This window comes from Rhipicephalus sanguineus, chromosome 8 (assembly GCF_013339695.2).
Source record: "Rhipicephalus sanguineus isolate Rsan-2018 chromosome 8, BIME_Rsan_1.4, whole genome shotgun sequence".
Taxonomy (NCBI): domain Eukaryota; kingdom Metazoa; phylum Arthropoda; class Arachnida; order Ixodida; family Ixodidae; genus Rhipicephalus; species Rhipicephalus sanguineus.
In genome coordinates this window covers 7958885-7981014 of record NC_051183.1, presented here as the reverse complement: position 1 = coordinate 7981014, position 22130 = coordinate 7958885, and the positions used below count along the sequence as shown (strand labels likewise).

At 48.6% G+C, this 22130-nt stretch overlaps 1 protein-coding gene across 1 annotated transcript in view; it reads left to right on the top strand.

The window, feature by feature from the left end:
* Positions 1-19821, top strand: part of LOC119401280 (arginine-glutamic acid dipeptide repeats protein) — a gene marked incomplete at its 5' end in the record, with an annotated part of 34284 nt that extends 14463 nt beyond the window's left edge. The window contains 3 exon segments of the mRNA XM_037667968.2: positions 1868-1981; positions 17108-17233; positions 19403-19821. Of these exon segments, the coding sequence (XP_037523896.1) occupies positions 1868-1981; positions 17108-17233; positions 19403-19467 (305 nt within the window).
* Between the last annotated feature and the right edge of the window lie 2309 nt (positions 19822-22130).

Sequence of the window (22130 nt, the reverse complement as noted above, 5' to 3'; positions counted from 1 at the left end):
GCCTTCGAATAGCCCAGGGTCCAGTTGTCCTCTTTAAGAAGAAGGATGGGTCGATTCGCTTCTGCGTTGATTACCGCCGTCTCAACAAAATCACTTGAAAAGACGTTTATCCCTTACCGAGAATTGACGATGCCCTTGACTGCCTTCAAGGCGCGGAGTTCTTCTCTTCTATTGACTTGCGGAGCGGCTATTGGCAAGTTCCCGTGGCGCCTGACGACCAACCTAAAACGGCCTTCATCACACCCGATGGCCTTTATGAATTCCGTGTCATGCCGTTCGGTCTTTGCAACGCGCCCGCAACGTTTGAACGCATGATGGACAACATTTTTCGCGGTCTTAAGTGGAAAACATGCCTATGCTACCTGGATGACGTGGTTGTATTTTCATCAGATTTTCCTACGCACCTCCGTAGGCTAGAGGAAGTGCTTCAGTACCTAACTTACGCTGGCCTTCAGCTCAACCTGAAGAAATCCCGCTTTGGCGCAAGGCAGCTCACCATCCTTGGCCGTGTTGTATTCAAAGACTGTATTCTTCCCGACACTGCCAAGCTTCGGGCAGTTGCTGACTTTCCCAAACCTGCGTCTCTCAAAGAACTTCGTAGCTTCCTTGGCCTCTGTTCTTATTTTCGCTGCTTCATCCGGAATTTTGCAACCATCACCGCTCCCTTGAATCAGCTCCTACGGAGCGACTCGAAAAGTTACGCTTGGGCGCCCGCTTGTGATGATGCCATTCAAGAGTTGCGCCATTCGCTCACCTGTTCGGACGCTCCCGGCCCAATGTTTTTATTATAACATACTCATGGTATCTCCAGGTTTTAACTGCGACTCGATGGTTTGACAAGGGACAGAATGTAGTGTGTTTCGGCAGAATGGGTTGTGTATAACAATGCTTGACACATTGAAGTGAAATGCGGTCTACAATTTTTTAATGTAACAGCATTATAGCACACTTTGTGGGCTTGAGCAGTAGTTGTGACAGGACAAACCAATTGCGCTTGTATGCGAGCATATGTGCATGCAGTAATGCATTTATGTAAACTTGCAGAATCTAACACCAATTGTCTGGTGCACTTGTTCGCTTACTTTTCGGCAATGCCGTTCCAGTAGAAATCAATAGTACTGAACCTTTATCCTCTTGAGGACAGTTTCTTTCCTTTTGTGCCTTGCCTTATATTCCAAGAAAAATGTTGTCATGACTGTGCCACATCCAGAGAACCAGGAGACTTTCTGTCAGTTGAAGATACCACGGGGCTGGTGTGCGTCTTTCTAACTGGCTGGTGTCCTTTGATTTGGATTAGTTCTGATCAGAATGGCAAGGCTGAGCAAGTTCGCGTGCCTTCGCAACCAAACAGTGCAATCCGTATTGTCCTTCATACATTTCATTCTTTTTCATTTTGACAGAATTAAAAGTTATGAATTTAATGCGGACATTAAGCACAGAATTTCGCAGGAAAATGTGTCGAATATGACTGAAGTGTGAGCCAAGTGGTTTGGGAAATTATCGGAGCAGTAGTGTATGTGTGCGAATGTGGCGATTTTTAGGATAAGCCTTCATTCCGGTCACAGCAGTGACAAGGGTACATGTTCTGGTCTTGCAGCTGTTCAACATGCGCCAGTGCACATATTTTTAAGTTTGGTTGGTTTTGTGTCATCTCGTGAAGGCTCCCATGTGTGCACACTTGTGAATAAGGATTAGCTGGAAGACAACACTTGGTACTTGCTTGCCACAATTTCTTTGTAATTCAGCACTAAAGGCCCGTGGCGCATTTGATTGTACGACCTGGAAGTTCTATTCACCGACTGCATTTGTGCTAAACAGATGTGAGCCATTTGTGCGGCCGGTGAACAAACTGTGCACATGTGTTCAGGCCCCCCTCCACCCCTGAATTTGACCCTACGTCCCCCAGCACCACCTAGGACCCAGAGCGCCTCCAACTCACCACCACCACTGTTGATGCCACAGGGGTCACCGCTCGCTGACGGTAAGCTCCGTGGCTCTAACTTTCGGTGAGCCTATGTGCACTGAACCCTGTGAAATGGGCACTAAGCACTTGAGCATTAAGGAGACTAAAGACAAATAACATTCTGTCAGAGTGAAAGTTCAATACTTAAGGATCTCTTGAACGTTGATACAGTCGAACCCGTTTATAACTAACTCGAAAGTGTCGCAAAAAGTGGTCGTTATATCAGTAGTTCGCTGTATACGGACTCGCCCTTAAAAACATGCACTTAGCGGCGAAGCCGTATGTTTTTCTATGCACTTTTATTAAAGTGTTAAGAACTCCTCCCATGACAAGCTAAGGCTTTTCGCGTCGTGAAGCGATGCCCAGTGCGTGCTTACGAGTGAGTTAACCGCCTTTGCAATGAACTGACACAGTTTCACCGAAGCGTGGTACTGCCACGTGGAGCCGACCATCCCTGGCTAATTGCGTGCTGCGGTCACCTACTTTGCTCATGGAGTCACTGCCAGACCACTGCCATGCCATATACACGCCTTTGTAAGTTCTTCGTGCCTGCTTCACTCCAGACCGTGCAAGGGTGCGGCGAGCAGCCTGTTCGTTCAACGCAGTGAAGACAAGCATTTTGTAAACAATGGGCACTCTACGTCTCCGCGATGCTCTCGCGGCCCTTCATGACAATGTGTGGCGCACTTGGGTTGTCGCCTAATCAAACACGCAGTACATGCTCGCTCTCAGTGCATCGACGTTTCTCTGTGGCCACGCCATTCAACAACAGCGAGCTTTGTTTCTACAAAGAGGCGCGCACTTTAAAGCGGTCTCGCACGACACGGCGGTGGCAAACTTGCGAACGGCAGCATGACGTGCTCGTACCGCCGTCAATCGGCACAGTGTACGCCACATGCGCAGCCAAGCAGATATCTGCAGATGACTGCGATAAGGTTGTCGGCTATAAGCCATAATGGCACGTTCATCGACGGCTGCCACCTCGCTATCGCTCTTTTCTGATGGCTATTCGCGAAGGCATCGCCGCAACCACGCGTAAGTCGTAATCACCGATTGACCGGTCTCTGCCATTACCGAAAAGACGGACGATCTTTTCTGTCACATTGTGGCGTTGAGTTTAGGGACGCAGGGAACCTTTATGCAATGAAAAATTGTCGCGGTTATCACTTCTTGCATTTATGCCTTCTTGCGCTCCAAGGCATTGCTTGGTTCATTGTAGGCGGTCGTAGCTGCAGAGAACGGCGTCAGGAAAGGTTACCGTGCTAAAGCTGACCGCAAGGCTTCATGCTGCCTCCTATTTTTTTTTCCTCACTGCCATTCTGCCACTGAAGAAACACCTGGAAAGGACCTCACTCACAGCGTCCGAAATCTGCGTGCAGTGCTTGCCGATCTGGGATATTGTCACGTGGTCGTGACGTCGTGGCCAATGCATGCAACAATAAATAACAACAATAAAGCAAGAAAGTACAATAAGCACAAGCAAGATAGTACAATAAACAATAAGCACAAGCAAGAAAGCACAATAATAAAGCAAAAGTACAGTCCTCAGATTCACTAACGCGCGTAATATGGCTTGAGGCACACGTCATGGACGACTTCAGGTCGCGCACGGCGCTGCTGAGAGTTCGTAATGCTGTCAGGGACAACCTCGTAGTCAAGTGCGCCGAGGCGTCGAAGTACCCTGTACGTTCCGAAGTATCGTCGAAGAAGCTTCTCACTAAGTCCCCGTCAGCGTATTGGCATCCATACCATGTACGTCGACATCGAACACAAGATGTGGGATGGCATCCTTCCGTACGTGACACGGTACGTGGTACGGTATACACGGTTACCGGGTTGGTATTCCATGTGGCGTCGTCGAAGGTTGTAGCGCCGGCTGTCAGTCGTCTGCTGGTTCTTCATTCGTAGGCAGGCAAGCTGTCGTGCTTCTTCGGTGTGCTGTAGGTAGGTGGTCACGTCGATGTTTTCCTCGTCGGTCAAGTTTGGTAACATGGCGTCGAGCGTCGTTGCCGGGCTCCGTCCGTAGACCAACTTGTATGGCGTCATCTGCATCGTTTCCTGTACAGCTGTGTTGTACGCGAAGGTCACGTACGGAAGGATGCCATCCCACGTCTTGTGTTCGATGTCGACGTACATGGCCAGCATGTCAGCGATGGTCTTATTTAGACGTTCGGTCAGGCCGTTGGTCTGTGGGTGGTACGCGGTGGTCCGGTGGTGGCTTGTGTGGCTGTATCCCAAAATAGCCTGAGTTAGGTCAGCCGTAAACGCCGTACCTCTGTCGGTGATGAGAACCTCTGGGGCACCGTGTCGAAGGACGATGCTCTCAACAAAGAACTTGGCTACCTCAGCGGCACTGCCTTTGGGCAGGGCTTTTGTTTCGGCGTAGCGGGTGAGGTAGTCGGTAGCCACGACGATCCATTTATTTCTGCAAGTCGACATTGGGAACAGCCCCAGGAGGTCCATCCCGATCTGCTGGAATGGTCGCCGAGGAGGCTTGATCAGCTGAAGGAAGCCTGCTGGTCTTGTGGGCGGTGTCTTCCGTCGTTGAGTCTTAGCACGTCCTTACATAGTGAGTGACGGCGGCGGCAAGGTGCGGCCAGTACTCGAGCGAGCGTGCGGGAAAATCCGAGGTTACCAGCCGTCGGGTCATCGTGCAGGGCATGCAGAACTTCTGGTTGCAGTCCCGAAGGTACAACGATAAGGTAGCTGGCTCGGGCTGGAAAGAAGTTCTTCTTTACAAGGACGTTGTTTTTCAGGGAAAATGGTGCCAATCCTCGCCTGAATATTTTTGGGACAACGACGGTCCTGCCCTCCAGGTATTCCACTAGACCCTTCAATTCCGGGTCGGCTCGTTGTCGTTCGGCGAAGTCGTCGGCACTTATGGCTCCCAAGAAGCTGCCATCATCCTGGTCGTTGGGCGGTAGTGGGTCGATGGGGGCACAAGACGAGCAGTTGGCGTCGGAGTGTTTCCTTCCGGACTTGTACGCGACGGTAATGTCGAATTCTTATAGTCTTAGGCTACACCGTGCGAGGTGACCTGAAGGGTCCTTCAAGTTAGCTAGCCAACACAAGGCGTGATGGTCGCTCACAATTTTGAAGGGCCTGCCGTAGAGGTAGGGGCGAAACATTGACGTAGCCCAGATGATGGCGAGGCACTCCTTTTCTGTTGTGGAATAGTTGGCCTCTGCCTTAGACAGCGACCGGCTAGCATAACTGATAACCCTTTCCAGTCCGTCCGTCCGCTGCACAAGGACATCGCCGAGTCCTACGCTGCTTGCATCGGTGTGAATCTCCGTATCGGCGTATTCGTCGAAATGCGCAAGTATTAGAGGTGTCTGCAGGCGTCGTTTCAGTTCATGAAATGCTTCGACTTGCGCTGTTTGCCACCTGAATTTGACGTTGGTCTTCGTGAGCTGCATTAGTGGCTCGGCGATCCGTGAAAAGTCTTTGAGAAAGCGTCTGTAATAGGCACACAAGCCGAGAAATCGGCGCGCGGCCTTCTTGTCGGTGGGTGGCGGGAAAGCGGCGATGGCAGTTGTTTTCTGTGAGTCTGGGCGCACTCCAGCCTTGGTGATCACGTCACCCAAAAACAAGAGCTCCTCGTACGTGACGCGACACTTTTCTGGCTTCAGGGTAAGCCCGGAGTTCTTGATTGCTTGAAGTACGGACTCAAGGCGCTGGAGGTGTTCATCGAAGTTCGAGGAAAACACGACGACGTCGTCCAAGTAAACAAGGCAAGTTTGCCACTTTAAGCCAGCTAATACTGTATCCATGACTCGTTGGAAAGTCGCAGGTGCTGAGCAAAGACCGAAGGGCATGACCTTGAACTCGACAGGCCGTCCGGTGTTATGAAGGCAGTCTTTTCTCGTTTTCTCTCGTTGACTTCGATTTGCCAGTAGCCGGTCTTGAGGTCCATCGAAGAAAAGTACTTTGCGTTGTGGAGTCAATCTAGGGCGTCGTCTATACGTGGGAGAGGGTACACGTCCTTTTTCGTGATTTTGTTCAGGCAATGATAATTGACACAGAAACGTCCCATCCTTCTTCACTAACACCACGGGTGACGCCTATGGACTCTTTGAAGGCTGGATGATGTCGTCACGTAGCATTTCGTTGACTTGTTTCTTTATGCTCTCACGTTCTCGCGTTGAACTCTGTACGGGCTCTGACGAAGTGGCCTGGTACTTTCTTCTGTTATGATGCGATGTCTTGCGACCGGTGTCTGCCGAAGTCTGGACGACGATGAAAAGCAGTCCTTGTAATGCAGGAGCAGGGCTTTGAGCTGGTCTTGCTTGACCTTCGGAAGGCTTGGGTTGACGTCAAAATCTGGTTCGGGACCTCGATTCGCCGAAGCTGGTTCGGCAGCATCGAAGAGGGCGAAAGCGTTGCTGGCAGTAACACATTCGTCGATGTAGGCGACCGTCGTACCAATGTTGAGGTGCCTATATTCGTGGCTGAAGTTTGTCAACACTACCTTTGCCTTACCGTCACGCAGCTCGGCTATACCTCTTGCGACGCAAATTTGATGGTTCAGGAGTAGGTGCTGATTGCCCTCGATGACGCCTTCAAGGTTCACAGGTTTTTCGGTGCCGACAGAAATAATGACGCTGGAGCGTGGAACGGTCACTCTCTTCTATCACATTCAATGCATGGTTCCCTGGCGTCACGTGGGGCGGGAGCGCTTTGTCTGAGGTTAGTGTTATCGGCTCAGACCTCAGGTCGATGACGGCGCCATGGTCATTCAGGAAGTCCATTCCAAGTATCACATCCCTGGAGCAGTTTTGTAGGATTAAAAAGCTGGCAGGATAAGTCCGGTTATTGATGGTGACTCTCGCCGTGCAGACACGAATCGGCGTTATCAGGTGGCCTCCAGCTGTCTGGAGTTCGGGTCCACTCCAAGCGGTCTTTACTTTCTTCAGCTTGGTGGCGAATGGCCGACTGACGACGGAATAGTCGGCCCCAGAGTCGACGAGAGCAGTGACGTGGCCGTTGATGAGAACGTCCAGGTCGCTAGTCCGTCGCCTTGCGTTGCGGTTAGGTCGCAGCGTCTGATCACGGCTGTGTCGATTTGTTGCGGTGCTTCCATGCTACATCGTCAGGTCTTCTTCGGTCTGTGACGTTTCGTCGGCAGGGCTTCGTCTGCTTCACGTCGTGTTCTGCAGGTCTCGTTGCGTTGTTGGCGGCGGCGGAGGATCTTCGGCATTTCGTCGTACAGCAACCGCACCTCCATCGGTTGCTGCCCTTAGTTTCCTGGATACGGGCTAGGCGACCGGCCCCGGTTTGGGCCAGTGTACTGCCGGCGGTGCGGTGACATGTAGCGGCCAGGTGACGGCGAGCGGTAAGGTCATCGTTCTTGCCACTGTGTTCCGGTGAGATAGTCATCGATGTTGCGAGGCCGTTTGCCTGGCTGCGGGCGCGGCGCGTTGACGGCGTTGATGTGGCTGCGGTGGTTCGAGAATGCCCAACGCTTGCTGGACTTCTTCACGAACAATGTCGTTGATTGAGTCCACTCGAGGCTACGATTCAGGAAACATCTCACGCAGCTCTTCACGCACGACTGCTCGGATTGTCTCGCGCAGGTCGTCGGTGCTGAGGGCTTGAACTTCTGCATAGTTGGTTTTTGGTGAGCGGTGGTTGTACTGCCTTGTCCGCATTTAAGCGCCTTTTCTATTGTTGTGGCCTCTGTAAGGAATTCGTCGAAACTCCTGGGTGGGTTGTGAACAAGGCCCGCAAACAACTCTTGCTTGACTCCTGTGGGGGTGCTGTCGGCCCCTGTGGAGTTGTCTGCGCCTAGTGGCGCACGCGTGCCTCGCGGATAGGCCGTCGGCGGCAGTGGCGCTGGGCTCGCGAGCGTTGGGGTTTGCGCGTGAGCGACGGCCGCGCCACCGGAGAGAAGCGGGCGGGCCCGCCGCGGCCGCCGGGCGGGAAAAAGGAAGTCTCTTGGGATTTGGCGGCTGGCGTGGACGGGCGGCTTCCCGCGGTGGGTCCCGCTGGGGGACGATACCGCGGCTCGTTTCCCTCGGGGCCCCTCGTCGGTGAGTCGTGCGTCCTCGCACGCCGCATTCGCGGTTATTGCTTGTCGTATGTTATGGTGTATTTCATGTGTTACGTTGTTGAATGTGTGTTATGTTATCCAAGTATTCATTGTCCGCGTGTAATTGTTTTAGCGAGTGACTAGATTGTAATAAGATTCGGCCGGCGAGCTCGCCGAATGTAAAAGCAGTGTGTAATGAACTTGAATGTGTTCGTTGAACCGACCGCGTCTGCTGTCTTCCGGGTGCCCTGAGGGCCGGCGAGAATGAGAACACCACGATCTCAGATCCCACACTCCTCACATTAGGAACCTTCTCCTCAGACATGGCAAGGTCAGTGTGACGGAACAGGCGGGTCATTTCTTCTGTGTATATTCTGATGTTCTCGTTTTGGAGCTGTATACAGCTTTCCAGCACAGTTTCGGCCCTTTCCTTACGCACGACACTTGCGAATGTTCCAAGGAATGCGGCGCGAAATAGGTCCCAGATCGTCAGCGCAGCCTCTCTGTTTTCAACCCGGTCCTGGCGCTATCTTCAAGGGCGAAGTACACGTGGCGAAGTTTCTCGTCACAGTCCCAGTTGTTGAATTGAGCAACTCGGTCGTATTTTTCCAACCAGCTTTCCGGGTCTTCACATGGTGATCCGCGGAACGTCGGCGGCTCCCTGGGCTGATTCATGACGACTCGTTGAGGTGACACAGCAGCCATCATGGTGCCTGTCGTCTTCATCGTCGTGGTCTTGTTCTTGTTCTTGTCGGGTAGTGGTCCGTATTCTGGTGGGAGGCCCTGCTGCCTGTGGCTGGCTCGCTGGTCAGCGTTGGTGTCGGTGTCCCCTTGACGGTGTGGGGTTGGCTCACGGTTGGAGGGGGGTGTTCGGTGCATAGAGCAGGAAGCACCTCCACCAGATGTCACGTGGTCGTGACGTCGACGAAGACAGCAGCAGGCGTGTTCAAGATGAAACTGTTTATTTGGCCGAACTTGTGGCCGGGAAATGAAAACTCAAACTACAGCAATACAGTACAGTCAAACCCGGATATATCAAACTTGCAAAAAACGCCCGTCAGTTCGATATAGGGCATAATTCGATATAAGCCTGCTAAAGAATTGGACGTCATAAATTCACATACCATTCATAAAAGCACTTTATGGACGAAGCTAGCTTTTTTTCGTCGGTGTTGAAGATATCCCGGGGTTCATATCTTGCTGTAATGTCGGGCCAGTTTTCTTGCATCCATTTGATCACATTGTCGAAGTCCACAGCTCGGCTTTTGCCGGTAACCGCTTTGCCAACAAGCTCGTGCCTTTCTGTGAACCGCTGCAGCCAACTGGAGCCACCTTGAAAATCCTCCCTGCCAAGGAGAAAAGCCATGTCCCTTGCTTTTCGTTCGATCTTGGGGCCGGACACGGGGAGGTTGCGCGACCGAACGTCGACGAACCACTTGTACACAGCTGCCTCGACGTCTTCATACACGGCCGTGCGTATGCGTCGGCCGCCACGAGCACCGGGTCTTTTGTCCGCTTTATCCCTAATCTCCGCCTTATTCTTCAAGATCGGGCTGAGAGTGCTTCTCGGAATCTTGTACGCTGCCGCGACGTCAGACTTCTCACCACGTTCGACTCGATTTATAATTTCGAGCTTCACGGCGAAAGGCGAATTCTGCCACTTCATGCTAGCCATCACGGCACAAGCGCACAGTGCGAAGCACAACGAATGAGAAATGCAGGAAGATAACTCACACGACCCGCGCGCTCGCACGACGAGAGTACAAGAGGCCCTGATTGGCTGTCTCAGCAAGCGCTGCGGGCAGGTCAGGATCATTTTTTGCAGGAGGGTGACGGCGGCTCGACTGACGCGGCGCGGTCACAGTAGGGAGAGCGAGTCATGCGCAACCAGGTTAAACCACTTTTGGAGTGAGCGGTGGCAAAAAACGCCACTTTTCCCACCGCTACGAGGGAAAGCCAACTTCTGGGGGCACTTTTGCCCCGCTTGACGTTCGATATATCGGGAGTCGCTGCTATTCTTGTTCGATGTAACCGTAATTTTCGCTATATATTCTCACTGTAACTATACCGTGTTCAAAATTTGTTTGATATACAGGATAATTCGATGTAAATGAGTTTGGTGTAGTCGGGTTCGACTGTTTACTGATAGCGGCGAACAGGGCGTCGACCGTCGATCAACTGACAAGCGGTGAAGCGCGTCGGCATTTATACATGTGCCGTGGAACCAGCGTTATCGCTGGTTGTCGCGCGAGCTCTAGAATAAGCTTGAGTGTTCGCGTCTTGCGCGCAGTCTTAACAAAACGATCTACAACAATCTTTTAATATCTGGGGTTTAACGTCCCAAAACCACGATGATCTACAACAATCGTGAAGCTTCTCGAACAATGAGGCGCGGTTTGTGCTGAGTGTTGCTGACAGTCTTTGTGGGCGAAAACCGAATACAGCAAAAGTGATAATAAGAAACACACGTGGCAATATCTTAGTCGCGAGTAAACTGGAGTGGGGCACGCCGCTCTCATGCTTTAGAAGGCCTGTTCTAAATTTTTTTTTCTCTTTGTATGCGCCATATTTTTACCACGACCGTGTCTGAAGTGTTCATTGTATAAGTGGAAGGCTTCGAAAAATGTTCGCTATATGTGGACGCAGCTTCAATGGTTAGCATAGGAAATTCGTAAGTGCACCCAGATATGGTCGTTATAACTGATAGATCGTTAGAAGTGGGTTCGACTGTATTATGCACAGAAGTGCTTTAGTAACAGAGAAATGAAGGGTAAGTGTGGGACCCACCAGTGGGAAATTCTGGAACCAGAGCCTGATGACGTACAATGTCCTCCGTACAACTAGGTATCACTAGTACTTGAACTACTCGTGATGCAAGAGAATATTACAGTGCAAGAGACACTCAGTTACTAAGGGCAACTTTTTAAGGTTCCTGAAGTAAATTCCTCACTATCTAGTGGAGCTGTGCAAATAGCAAAATTTTGAGTGCGAAGTGAATTCGAATATATTTTAATGTGAGTGTGAATTGAATCGAATATTTTTCCAATAGTTGTCGGATATTTTTTTAATGCTTCGAACGAAATCCCAGAAAAAAAGTTGCAGAGGATCCCTAAGCGTACTCTTACGAGATAGCAACATGAAAGTGTTTATTTTGGCTAGGTTGGTGAAGCGCTGGAGGGGTGGTGTTCCCTAGTTGTCTTATCAAGAATGAGGCAATGCAGAGGCCGAATTGTATTTCTTTACATGATTTGGTGCAACCGATGTGGTGTCTACAACACCTTACACGTGAAAGGAAAAGACTCGTATTTCCTCAAATCCTGCTCCCCCTTCAACTTCTGTGGATACCCAACTGATGTGGTGGACAAGGGTGCGCTCCCTTCGAGTCTGGAGTTCCTAATCTGCCCCGTAGATGTCAATGTATAAGAACATCTGAAATTTTGGACACTGAAGCTATTCGGTTTCCGAGTTATCGAACTTTCTGCCCAAAGTTTAGGTCCAAAACGGCAGTAATTAAAGCCCCCACTTCTGCTGCGTCTATCATCTCGTAAGTTCGAACAAGCGCTTTCGTGAGTCAGTCTGCTTGTGGCCGTAGTAGAGTCCGAAAGGCAGCTTTGCCGCAATGCCAGAGTGTGACAGGGTGAAGCATATCGAAAATCGGAAGGGGCCATGGTGCAGTGCAGCGATGTCTTTACGGTTATTGCAGCGGAAGTGCACGAAGGCGTGATGGCGGCAGATGCGCCGCACCGCCATTCATGGTGCCTCCTTGTGAGAGACCGCTGAGTGCGCCGCACAGACTCATTGCCTTTACGAACGAAAGCAGCTCGTCATCGCCGCGCCCGCTGGAACGCAGTGGCCATCACGAACACTTTCATGACAAACGTAAGCGTCTGGTGCCAAAAGCACCCCAACAGTGACAGCGTCAGCCGAGTTGGCGATATGCTGCACACATCTAGATTCAGCGATGCGTGTCTGTATCGTTTATGTGTGCACACGTATCAGGGAAAACCGGATGAGTCATCTGCTTTTCCACCACAGCCTTTGTGTTCCACCTCATCGTTTCCAAACGCTCCATGCGAGAGAGCCGTAACCTATTCCGCACTTTGCTGGTATCAGCGGTGCTCATTAAGAGACGCAAATTTGCATTTGGCAGTTGGCACATAGTTTAGCGGGGTCCGCGACAGGTACCGAATGTATTCATGAGAGCCTGGGCATGCACCAAAATGCCTCATAAGTGTACTGGGAGGCATTAAAGCTATTTGGACGTGGTTATGGCGATTTGACCACTTGAGTGGTATAAAAAAGCATGAATTTGTTTTTTCGGACTGCCCGATTTTTCGGACGATTTGTCATTCCATAGAGAGTCCAAAAAGTCCGATGTTCACTGTATTTACCTTCCGGAAGTTCAAATACTTCGAATAGTCAAATTCGGGTGTGAATCGAATCGAATAGCAAACGCTATTAGAAAAATATACGCACACCCCTACTATTTAGAAAAGACCGAACCCAGACACCCTTGCACAATGTGGCCGGCGTTGTAGCACTAACTAGCATGCGCTGCAATCTCCATTCCTTCGACTCGATTCTATTCTGTTCTACAGCCAGATGTCATTTCTCGCATGGTTGCGATTGCACCAAACTTCCTGTCATTATGCTTACGTAATTGCTGTCTTGCTCCCACACCGACTCTTGCAAGGCTTCCATAGTGAAGTGCTTTACTTGCAGAAGTTGGGAAAGAAGCTAATAGAATCTGCAGTCAGTAAAAAGAAAATTACTATGAACAACTTCTTTAAAGGGCCCCTAAACCACCTCCGATATTTTTTCAAACATTTCAAGTAAACACGTGCATCGTGTGCAGAATGCCCTCACGATCAACGATGCTACACGTGGCAGCGCTACAAGCTGCGGGCGCGCCACGAATTTCAAGGAACAATTTTTTCTCCTCTCCGGGCCCTTCCGGTCTGCCTAGTGACGTGTGTGACGTCGCGTGTTCAATCTGTGATGCGCTATGCAGGCAATGCTGTGATTGGTTGAACAAGAACCTACGACTTCCAGTTAGTCTGCAAGCAGCTGCCTGCGCTTTGCTGTTCCTTCGTTGTGTTGCCGGCGTGTGCGCGCTTGTGAATCGGCAACTGCAGCCCATAAAAAGAAAATTACTATGAACAACTTCTTTAAAGGGCCCCTAAACCACCTCTGATATTCACGCTAGCGGCAAGCCTGCTGCAACGGCGTGGTGCCGCTGAACGTCGGCCGTCGCCGCACACGCGAGAGCTGACCAACATGCACGGCAAGCTTCGCCAGCGAGGCATTCGTGCCTCCGAAAAACATGGCCGCACTGCCATAAGCGGTTGTCATCCACCTCGAATCTGTTAAGTGGCCGCTGTGTGCTCTGTAGCTTGTAAGCTCCGAACTGATGCTTCCATTTGCTTTAGATTCATGTCCTTAGGAGGGGAAACAGCGCAAGAGAAGACGAGGACAAGAAAGGCGACGCACACAGAGCGCTGACTTACAACACTTTATTGGTAGAAAGGGAAGGATGAATATTTATACACTTCGCTGACATGCGCCACAAGCGGGGCAAATGACGAAAAATCGTCATTTGCCCCGGTTGTGGCGCATGTCAGCGAAGTGTATAAATATTCATCCTTCCCTTTCTACCAATAAAGTGTTGTAAGTCAGCGCTCTGTGTGCGTCGCCTTTCTTGTCCTCGTCTTCTCTTGCGCTGTTTCCCCTCCGATGTCTAACCAACACGCCCAAGCTTCGATACTAAGTCATGTCCTTAGGCTTCGACAGCAAAGTATTTGTGTCGATTCAGCCCCATTTTTGAGAGCCATACTCAAATAATTGATGCTGTAGGCCTAGCGAGTCGAGATGGGCGCTTCCGAATGCTTGGAGGACATAGATTACGCGTTTGTTAGTTGTTTCTAATCCTCCATAGCTGGCGCCACTTGACCTGGCGCCAGCTTGGGGACACGTTACTTGGTTTTACGGAACACTTTTTTTAATACCAGACAGACTAAAACGTTCCATTGACTGCTAGAACCATGCCTGGCAACGACACGGAAGACATCCGCACTTCTAGCATGAAAATTGCGGAGCAAGAAGCAAGCAGCTCGAAGCATCCCGCGGCAGACGCAGATGACGAGGACAGCTGAAAGCTGACGACGCGCCGCGCATGTGGCTCCTCCTTTGCTGATTGGCCACGTCGCTCTGCGGCAGACGGAGAACGGCGCGAAAATGGGCCTCGGACCTATTCTTCGAACGGCAAAGAACAGCTGATGTGCGCGAATGAAACCATTCGTGCACGGCAGCCTGAGAACAGCAAACGGTGAGCTGCCATGCCGTTAGTGTGAGCGGGCCATAATGCAACTGCCAAATCGCTAGCGTACCAGCACATTGACGCCTAGCGGTCCGATAAGCTGCGCGGACTGAATCCGACAGTGTTTTGCAATGGCTTTCACGCATCGGTGTGCAGTGCTTGGCTGTAAAAGCACCGACTGGAAAAACGAAAAGATGAGACACGTTACCTCGTGATGTCACCTTGCGAAATGCCTGGCTTGGGCGCATCAGAGTTACGGCACAATCAAAGCGCAACAGTGTTGTGCGTGTTTGTGGCCGCCACTCGCTGCCGAAGACTACCATTACGACCCACGCCTGCTGCAGTAGTTTGGCTCCAGTTTTCTACCATGTTGGCAATCCTTTGAAGGTGTGCGCGCAACACAGGGTCCATACCGGCACGATTCATAGGAGCACGAGCCAGCACGGCAACAACAGCGGTTAGCTGAGAAGCACGGAGTTGACGGAGTCGCGGCGACCGACCAGAAGTGCATGCTGTTTCGAAGAGCGCGTCAGCGATGACGATATGTCACGTGAGATCGGAAGGGGCGTTCGGCGAGGAGGGCAAAGCGGCTTTGGGAGAGAAGACCAGCCAATGAGCAGAGGGCAGCAAAGGAAAGAGCGAAAGGATCGGTAGCTGCGTGTCGATCATAAAACGCGTCTAACTCCACTATTAGTGCACCATTTCGAAAAACTTTCACGGCTACGTGTTCGTTGTAGACTCGTGCACAACTTCCCCACCACAACTAAATTTCGACCTTTGGGTGGTTTAGCGGCCCTTTAAGCCCTTCTCAGCAATTTCCTCTAGGTACGTTAAAACACATTTTGATGCTAATGTTTCATAAAGTGATCTAGTCCGACTCCTCAGCATTTTATAATTTTTGATTACGAGAAATCTTGGTTGCAAGATATAATTTCCCAGGTCTCTTTAGTGCCATTTGTAACGAGGTTTGACTGTGTTCAAGACATGGCAGTGGTAGTTTGAGCGCAGTAAGAAGGCACGCATTTGTTTTCACAGACCACCAAATATTTTGGATGACCTTTATGGGAAAAATCTTGTGTTGACTATACTACGATTATGGTAACATAGGAAGGAAATTGACAAGAAAATCTGCATTCTAGTTTTTGTTTTCAAGTTAGCCTCCTCCTATGGTGCTTTTCATCTGTGCGTTGCCTGCTATGATACCTCAGTTGTAATGCCCACAGACTTGTTGCTGCCATCTCGAAAGTGGCAGTGCCTTGATGGCTAGTCAAGGGACATGTGTATTAGTAGCACTTTTGAACACTTGAAATTGCTGACTGTAAAGTAATTCTTCAGCTGTAGAAGGCTTGTACGATTGTTGAAATGCTTCCTTTTGTAAACAGTCTATTTTGGTTATGCCAGTATATAAACTGAAGTGAAAACGCCACGTAGTTTCTAAGGTAATCTTCCACAATCTGATCTTATTTCTAGCTGCTTCCAACATGGAGCATTGTGTGTGCCTCACTTCTTTTTCCATGCATCACGGGACCATGCTTGGCATCTGTACTAAGCCTATGCTGTCTTTTCATTTTTTTTTCTTTTTCTTTTTTGTAAATATTCCTAGGTCATGCAAGCAAAAGAGCCGATATACATAATACAGTAAAACCTCATTAATTCGAACTCAGTTATTTTGAAATCCCACTTAGTTCGAAGGATTTCTGCAGTCCCATATTTTGCAATGTAAATTTGAGTGGATAATTTGAAGTGGTGGTCAGTACCAGTCCAGTTAATTCAAAAGCTTTGGGTGCCACCTGCCAATTCTCGATCCTGATTTTGCCCCTAATCCGCGGAAATGACTGCCCTTGGGAGCCACAAGGCAATGCACTGTAGCGATAATAATGAGTAACGGGTGAAGCACCCCAGCCTCGCTGCTACCAGCGCAAAAAAAGAAAAAGAAAAAACGGTCTCGTGGTCAATTGAAATGGGCACCTGCGGAAACGAAGACATGCTTCACTGCAACGCAGCAGTGACACGAGGGCAGCATGTCGCATGTTTCTCGCAATGTCGCCGCATCATGATTTACCCAATAAAGGACGGTCTGACGGAATTCGCAATGTATGCAAACCTCCGATTGGCGGCTGCTCTGGCATTTTGCAGCTGTCACCTGCTTCTCGCTTCTGACGTTGCTCGTCGCTGCTGACGCAGCGAGGAGCAGGTGACGTGCTGCCCGCGTGTCACCACTGTGTTGCAGTGAAGCATGTCTTCTTTTTCACAGGCACGCATTTTAGCTGACCACGAGACCGTTTTTCTTTTGTTTGTTTTCTTGTTTTCGCTAGCAGCAGCGAGGCTCCCCCGTTTCCTCACGTTTGTGGCAAAATTGGGACCGGGTATTGCTGGAAAACATAACCCGTTAAGCCGCAAACTAGCAGGCACAGCAAACAACCACCTCTGATTACTTTCTCTGATTACTTTTTTTGTTTTTTATGTTTGGTTAATTTGAAAGCCCACTTAATTCGAAGATTTTTCACAGTGCCAGTGACTTTGAGTTAATGAGGTTTTACTCTATATGCACATGCACACCTAGCTTTATGTCTTAATGCAAGTCTGCATCGCAATAAGAAAAAAACAAAACTGGTTGGAACCAATATTTTTTCACTCTTGAATTGGAAATTAATCGCTTCCGCTAAGCTGGTACGAAACAAACAGATTAGCAGTTGGACATGCCATACATTGCTTTTTCGGAGGCTCAGAAGGCCTCATGAACTTTTCCCCCACAACTCTGCTGCCATATGAACCACATTGTTGTGGTGTTGCACAGGCTGCGTGGAGCGTTGTCGCCCCAACTGGCGTGGTGGCCGGCCTGCCGGAGTGCCTTTCCTGGCGCCCCTGTTCACCACCAGCACCACCTCACCCCTGGTGACACCGGTTGCCACTGGCACTGCAGGTGAGAACAAGCACTTCAGAGATGTGGTTACAAAGCTGAATGTACAGGAGGACATTTCCTAGTTTAAAGGGACCAATTACTGGCCAGAGCATGTGATTAGCTGCTGGTGGAAATGAAAAGATACCGTGAATTATAGCAAGAGATTCAAGCATCCTTTTCGCAATTGGAGTAGGATTTATCATTTTAAGTCGCATTGTAAGTCGCAAAAAACCGGTAAGTCATGCAGCCTAGCGGAAGCGCCTTTAAGCTGGGTTCTCAAACTTTTCTGGCCTTGGGGAGCCCCAACGGCTTTTCCAGAGTGCCACGGAACCCCTAACTTTTTCTTTAGTACAAAGACAAGGAAAAGTGTGGGAGGGGTGGGGGTGATCAGTGCGCAGGGTAAATGCACAGAAGACTAAGACAGAGAAGAGGCTTGACACCAGCGCTCGTGTGTGTCAAGTCTCTTCTCTGTCTTCATCATCTGTGCATTTACCCTATGTCATGTTACACCAACAAGTCCAGACTGCTACCTTATTCACACTATTAACACTGTCCAATTTGGCCTGTTATCTTTAATACCGAAGGCCATTGCTGTTGATGTGGAACTCCCGAAATACATAGACTTGCAATTCCTCTGCACCTCCAACCCACAAGTCATGTAAAGTGCTGGCTGACTATGCACTGCATGCATCAGGTACTGCACGCAATTGTGTTCATGCATACGAAGCACCGGATGTATAGAAGCCTATTTTATTTTTTGCAAAATGAGAAACAAGGCATGCCAGTCACATTGCGAAATGGCCATCAATCGATACACCAGTCATAAGGATAAGCCTAAACGTTAGTCTTGCCCACAGCCAACAAAAAGTGATGCCTCTTGCACGTATCAAAGCTCCTGTTGCACGTTTTGATTACAAAAGTGCATAGTGCAGTGGCAAATCAGCGTGTATGAAAACTGTGCCGTGTGAACGCCAGCGCACAGTGAGCCACGATTAAAGCGCCAAGGTGCCTGTTAATGTCATTCGAACTGGTTTCAACACTCAGTATCATCTTCTGTGCCTCGACTTGCAGAATTACTGGTTTGATTCTCGCACACATGTTACGAACTGTGCTCATGAGCATGAATTACCAGCAAAGACCTGCTTACGAGATAAAGGTAATTTGCAACAACTAGTGGAATATGCCGAGCCATGGCGGAATGCATGCATGTGCACCAAACTGCAGCACACAAGTCACTGCTGTGCTTATCGCCCACTGTTTGTAGCATGTGCTGTGTTTACGACTTCACATTCACCACAGATAGAAAAATTTGATAAACAGTGTTTTCTGCATTACCATTCCGTGATTAGACACTCTGACCAGTGAGCTTTCTGTTGCACTAAATGAACAGGCACCGTAAAAATTGGAAGTTGGTCCCTTTAAGACTGAACGGAGACATGAATGAATGCATACAAGGTATCTTTGGTATGCACTAAACCCTCATTGTAACAAGGCTGTAGGGAGAGCCAAAGTGGCACGTCATTTTCTCCATTATATTTCGTTATAGTACTGTATACATCTTTTCACTACAATATCTTCTAATAAGGTGCTAAATTTCTAATGTTCAGTGAATACAACGGTGTTGCGACTTGCGGTAATGGTATAGAGCCATGTATGCGATGATGTTTTCTGAAAGCGGCAAAGAAACAAAAGAAGGAAGAGCCACAGCATTGGTATCATGCATGTGGCACCGCAGCCGCATTTATGAAAGCTGCCTTCTATTCCAACGCTTCCTTTTTGCACTTGGCTTGTCCACATTGCTGTGAAGCTGGCATATTGGCGATGGGTAGAGTGAAGAAGTATGAAGGAAGGCGGTGGTGTGGGTAGACAGTGTGCGCCGCTGCTTGCACGAGCACAACAGCATGCAATAGTTAGGATGCAAGAGTTCTGAACCGCAGTGCTGTTATATACATTTTTAACAAAGTAGGTGATGAATTGTGTTGCCATTCATACAGTGTTACGAGTATACGTTTATAACGAATTTTTGGCTATAACTAATTAGATAATTTTGTTGGTATTTTACAGTGTTATGGACATTCATTTATAACAAATTCTTTTTTGTTGTAACGAATCCATGTTAGCGTCAGATGCAACTTTTTTATAATGAGGTTTTACTGTAGATTGTATAAAAATGAGCTCGTATCTTTTCAGTCTCAGCCGATGGCCCGCTGGACCTGTCTTCCCCGGTGGACACCAAGAAGCTGGTGCCAAAGTGACCTGGCCTATGTGCAAACAAACACATGGTGGCAACATGTGCAATGACTCCTCGCGAAACCGTGTACATACAGCCTTTCTTTCCTATTTATTGGCCGACCAGTTGGCAGGCCGGGCAACAAGCAACAACTGGCGCTTCTCACGTGTGTGGCAACACATGTGAGGAGTACCCCCCTCCCCCCTTTTCTTCCCTTTGGCCCCCATTTTTTATGTGTGCGTGCGTGTGTGTATGTGTGTGCCCAAGGTTCCTAGCAGGTTTTTTTGTAAGTAGGCATTCAGAACACAAGCAGGTCTAGGTACAAGCAACCAGTGAAAAAAAATATATATAATAATAAAGTTCCTGCTGTCTGAATGGAGCAAGTGCTGCTTTTTCTGGTCACTGCATACTTGTGTGTGTCTGTTCTTTCCTTTGCACTGTGCGAGGGAAAACTTTCAGGAAAGTTATTGTGCAGTAAAAATGGGGTTTATGGCATCATTTGTTGAGACAATGGCGTGCGATTTCTGGCCAGCTTTGAAACTTCATTGTAAATTCCCTGCCACGTGCTGTGCTATGAGGCTTGGCTCGCCTGTTTGCAGCAGCCTCTACTACTGATTGGCAGCGTTTTGTGACCATGTTCAAAAAATGTCGCAGGGCCCCTTTAAGGGGGGAAATGGGGCAATACTTTTCAGACTAGTTGGTTCATACTTGTAAACTCGACTTGCTGCGCAACGAGCAGGAAAGAAGGAGGGAGAAGACTTCCTGTGCTCTTTGCTGTCTCCCTCCTCCTTTCCTGATGGTTGCGTAGCAAGTTGAGTTTACTAGGGGAAATGGGTTTTTTGTTTCATTAAGGCCGCCTTTACCAAATTGAATGAAGCTGCACAGTGTTGTTCAGTTTTCTTTGCCGATTCCAAATGTGGAATTATTTTTTTAATACGCCAATTAGTTTCAAGGTTAAATGAAACTAAATTAGTATTGTTTCTAGGTACACTGGAGAAAAATGTACTCATCAAATCTGCTTTAGGCACTTAGCTGGATACTAGAATATACAATGTTTGAGTAGTAGGTGATACTTTTTTATACAACTAGTATTGACAGTTAGACTACAGCGCAACAAAGATTCTGTTCAAAATGTGGATAACTGTTTACTGAGTGGACAATAAAAATCACTGTTTCGCTGCAAGGGCGAAGCTAGGAATGCGATAGCAAGAAATCGAAATGTCACACGAAGAACCAGAAGCAGCTCGATACTTGCAGTGTGCCGCTGAAGCACAAAGGACGACGCCCTAAATTAACGCGCAGGCATGCACAGGGCAAGCATGAACTAACAACTGTCGCAGTTGTTACGCCTATGTGCTAGAGCAACACGCTGCAAGTGTCGACAATGGAGAACCAGATGCTTGCTTGCTTGCTTGCTTGACCCTTAATTCTTGGCTTTTACCCACTACAGGGGATTGGCCATGAAACCGGCGGTTAATATAAGTGGGGAAATTTAGAATTTAGACGCTCTTGGATATTTTTTCTTCTTTTTAAAATGCGGCGCATGGAGTGATTCTCTGCGTCTTCTACCACAGGGGGCGTCTGATGCAAGGTGCGCCAGGGTTCTTTGTCTTTTTCTTTTCCCTTCCACATCCCGAGTGGGTACAGAAAATGGCCACTTTGTCGTGCTCGTCTCAAGGGCAGTATTCGAAATGAAAGAAAATTAGGAGTGCTGCGTCTGCAAGTGTCGACAATGGAGAATCAGACGCTCTTAGATATTCCTTTTCCTTTTAAACTGTGGCGCGTGGAGTTACCCATTTGGGGAGATGCTCCTTGGAAAATTTTTTCTTGAAGTATTTGTCACAGCTCAATGAAACTTTCACCATTTATGAAGTTTGAGCTCCACTTTTCAAATCTGATTTTATTTTTTTTTATAGCTCATTTGGTTAATTTTTTGCAGACAATGCATTTGTGAAAACAGTGCATTTTTGTGCAAGCTTAGGCAACAATAGTGAGCACCAAAAACACTAAAAAAATAGCTCATATTGCTCCTAATGAATTGAGCAATTCAATAAAGCAAGAAAACACAGGGTAACATATGTGTGTTAGCCTAGAAAAAATTTCCAATGCTGAGTTTGTTTTACCATCCTCAAGGAAGAAACTTATCAAATCATCTTGCTGAATATGCTTGTGGAAAACTGTGAAAGTTGTTTCTTTGAATTGAGGACATGTTAAACTATAAGCATGCCAAATTTCATTACGATCCGACTACATAAAGTGCACAAATTTTAGTGCAGACTCTAAAAATGCAGCAAAACGAAGAACTGAGAAAAACATGTTTGAAAGCATGACTACGGTGGACGCTACGCTAGACTACGGTGGGGAAAAAAATTTTTTTTTTCTGTACTGTCAGAAAGAAAGCCGCGTTGTCGAAGTGGGCTCTGGGAGAAGAGGGTTAGGCCTACATGCTTGCAAAAATTCAAGAGCCGGCAACGCCGCGGATCGATATGCCGCGTGCATGAAATCTGGGTAAATTCGCGCTTTCACGAGGCACCACGAGGGCTTTTATTGCACTTTTTTCTCAACTTCTAGTTGATTCTTAGCTTTGATTCTTTAATATATTAAAGAGGAGGCTTGGGGGAATACAAAACACAACAAAACACAAATTCAACTTTTTCGAAAAAAATCACGATTTTTCGAGTTGCATCT